The sequence below is a fragment of the Plectropomus leopardus genome, unplaced genomic scaffold (assembly GCF_008729295.1).
Source record: "Plectropomus leopardus isolate mb unplaced genomic scaffold, YSFRI_Pleo_2.0 unplaced_scaffold28704, whole genome shotgun sequence".
NCBI classification, from domain to species: Eukaryota; Metazoa; Chordata; class Actinopteri; order Perciformes; family Serranidae; genus Plectropomus; species Plectropomus leopardus.
In genome coordinates this window covers 1-3,713 of record NW_024631273.1, presented here as the reverse complement: position 1 = coordinate 3,713, position 3,713 = coordinate 1, and the positions used below count along the sequence as shown (strand labels likewise).

The following is a 3,713-nucleotide window of genomic DNA, read 5'->3' as shown; positions in this document are numbered from 1 at the left end:
TGTGTGTGTGTGTGTGTGTGTGTGTGTGTGTGTGTGTGTGTGTGTGTGCGTGCGTGTGTGTGTGTGTGTGTGTGTGTGTGTGTGATGAACATACGTGCTCGGCCAGCCGGTTGTTGTAGCGGCAGAGGCTGAAGATGAGGTTGCAGGTCTGCCTGATGTTGATGCCGTCTCTGATGTGCTGGAAGAGGAAGGGGAAGCCTTTGCCTCCGGTCAGCGCCGCCATGTCGCTCTGGGACAGAGTCAGATGTCTGAAAGAGAAAAAAGAGTCGCCTGAACTCCTGACAGCATCTTTCTTCTTGTCCCGGATGCAAAATCAAACTTCATTCAAACATTTCAGCCGTCTGACATTTGAAGAGAAAACATGAGGAAACACGAAATATTGTCGCACATGTTAGAGCTACGGTACGTCAACGGCTACAGAAAACAACATTTATTTATTTTAGGTAAAATTACGTGGAAGGTTATCCACGAAAGATTAGTCCAGTGAAACAATTTCATAATATACTACAAAATTCCATGATGTTTCCAAAAACTTTCCTTGATTTTTAACCCTCTGAAATCTGGATCTGCATCAGCTTTCTTGTGCTGCGCTCAACATTTATAATTATTTTATTTATTTTTTAAATCTACACAATTTGCATAACATTTTTTACAAGATGTTCGTATTTTGAGCGCTGAGCAAACTGGTTTGATTTCTTCCGAAAACACTGTAACAAGGCAATGAGCAACTTGCCAAAAATGTCCCAAAAATTTGCAAGAAATTAGCAGAAAATTTGAAAAATTTATAGAAGTATTTTTAAAAAGCTAGGGAAAATACTAGAAAAATTAAATGTATAATTATCAGAATTAAATACACATATAATTGAGCTTATGTTACAGAATTACTAGTTTCAAGCACTTTTTAAAGGTAATTTCCTTGTTTGTGAATATTTTTTATATATAACCTTATTTTCAGGTAGTTTTCTTCTAACTTTTTACTAATTTCTTACTCATTTTTGGATAATTTCTTCTTCTAAGTTGTTCCCATTTTTGACAGAACTCAAATGGTTTTTAAAACTTATTCCATGACTTTAACAGGCCTGGAAAACGTGACTGTAAAGTTCCATGACATGACGGCGTGGCAGCAAAGGTCCAGCAAATTACAAAAGAAAGGTTTTAATTTATTTTCACAAAGCTACCGAAAATGTTGACACAACTATACTTATAATTAGCATTATTGTATATATTAATATATTTCAAATTATGCAACAGGATTATTATATTTAAGCACTTTTTAAGGTCATTTCCTTGTTTGTTTCCAAATTTCAGGTAAAATTCCTGTAATTTCTTACTAATTTTTCGGTCATTTATCCTCATAATGCTGCCCAGTTTTTTGAAGAAATCAAGCCAATTAGCTCAAGTTTTAATGACTTTTCAAAAACTTTTGATGATTCTTACTAATTCCATGACTTTTCCAGGTCTGTAAACATGATTGTGAAATTCCATGACTTTTCCAGGTTTTCCATGACCGCGGGAACCCTGATGGTATATATTTTTGTGTGTATTCTGCCGCACTCGTACCTCTCAGAGCGAGACTGCTCCACCAGCAGGGCGATGAGCGCGATCATCTTCTCCAGAGCTGCAGGACGATACTTCTCCTCCGCCAGAGACAGGATGTCCTCCTCCTCGTCCTCCTCCTCGCCCTCCTCCTCCGACAGCACCTCCACCTGAGGCTGAGCGAGGAGACCCAGCAGATATTACAACCACGTACACGTCATCTATCACTAAACATACTGTCTCATAAACAGAAGGGTAACTAAGTACTTTTACTTGATGTTACTTCAGTACTTCACACCGGTGCTGCACTACATCTTTATTTTTCACTCCTCTACTTTTGTCTAACAGCTTTTATGACATTACAGTTTTAATTTTACAAAGAAAACGTGATCAGTATTACACATATTCAGGGTCGACAGAATATCGGGGCAGATATTTGGCATTTTTCTGATTATCTGTATCAGCATTTTATTTTAAGGTGCCAATTTTGTTTTATTTTAAATGTGCATATTACACACAACCAGCACCAGGGAAGGACGTCTGCAGTACTGAAATAAAGTCTCAGCATGGGAGAAACTTTTACTTTGTAAAACTTGAAGGAGCTATTTTTTAATTCATTCATTTTTTATTTAAATATTCACTGAACTTCATAAAAAGGTTTCAGGGAACTTGCTGTATGTGATGTTGAAAGTTTCAGTTTTGATTCAACATTTGCTAAAGACATTTTAAAAAACTGAGTATTGGAGTTTGTTATTATTCCAAATTTAAAAATGTTGTCATTGTTATTGCAAAGGGCATATTGGTTCCAAATATCAGCTTTCTGTCTCATTAAGTATTAATTATCAGTATTTGTATGGGCCTAAAAAACCCATAACGGTCAACTACTTATAAATATGACGCAGTACTACATGTTTAACATTACATGTTTAAATGAGCTGCACGTCATCCAGCTGATTTAATATAATTTAACTGCTGTTTTGACACAAATGCATCAACAGAAATACAATAATATGATTTAACACTGACAAAAAATACTGTTGATACTTTTTGCTCATTATACTTTTGTACTTTTGACTTAAATAAATGCTTTGAAAACTTCGTCCACCACCGATCATCATTATCACATTCAACAAGGACAAAGAAACAATCAGAAATATCATATTGAACAAATATAGTGAGCTGAGAAGAAATAAATAAAGTAATCAGTGTGTGAACTCACATTTTCGGGGCCTTTGGTTCCCATGTAGAAATGCACCATGATGGAGATGGCTTGTAGTGACAATAAGAACTGACTCTGGAGACACAGAACAGACCAAAGACACCACTTACTTATAATAATAATAATAAAAATCACAACAACAACAATAATAATAATAATAAAAATAAAAAATAAAAAACCTTTCAGTACCATGTAGAAATAAATTCATTTTTATAAACTTAATTCTATTTTTGAATAAAAAAAATTATGAAACACACTGCAGTGTAACCAGTAGCCACTCACTGTCTATCCTTATTTTATTGTATTGTTCTTTCCTTTTCTTTCTTTATTTATTTCTTTATTTTTCCATTTTATATTACTGAAAAGTCTTCATGTTGTTTGGTTGAGCATTTTGTTTTTGTACGTTCACACAAACCAATAAATACAGAATTATATATATAAAAAAAAGTCCTTCATTAACTTTTCAAATGGTCATTTTCAGAAACTTCACGGTGTATTCAGAGTATTCAAGTCCCAATAATGAAAAAATATGAAGCATCTTTTAAACAAATGTGTGTTTGTGAATGCTTCATATCTAAAAAATGACCTTTTTAACTAAAATAATTCACTTGTCTGTCATCTCTCTGTGTGAAATCCTCTTTAAACAAATGTGATTTTTCACACTTTGTTGACAAAACTGAAAGAAATCTAAAAAAAATCAAACAGCAGCAGTTGAGACCGACCTCCTCCTCTCCCATCTTGGCGAACTCGTAGAGGAAGGCGAAGTACTCGGTCAGGTGTTTGCTGTGGGGCTTGACGCCGTGCTCCATGATGGACAGCAGCGTCTTAACGAAGCGAGTGACGCAGGACCGGCTGCCGATGTCCTCCACCGGACCGTCCATGTCGTCAGAGCTGAGACACGCAGGAAAGGAAAAAGATGGACGGCGGTTATTAAATCTCAGTGTGCATTTATACAGAA

At 35.5% G+C, this 3,713-nt stretch overlaps 1 protein-coding gene across 1 annotated transcript; it reads right to left on the bottom strand.

Annotated features, from left to right (window-relative positions):
- Nucleotides 1–94: 94 nt before the first annotated feature.
- On the bottom strand, nt 95–3,675 carry LOC121938174 (ubiquitin carboxyl-terminal hydrolase 34-like; the record flags this gene model as incomplete). Its single annotated transcript, XM_042481452.1, has 4 exons — nt 3,478–3,675; nt 2,756–2,830; nt 1,561–1,712; nt 95–248 (listed from the first exon to the last, which is right to left on the bottom strand). Coding segments are annotated over exons 1-4 (540 nt in total), but the record flags the coding sequence as incomplete, so codon positions are not given.
- Between the last annotated feature and the right edge of the window lie 38 nt (nt 3,676–3,713).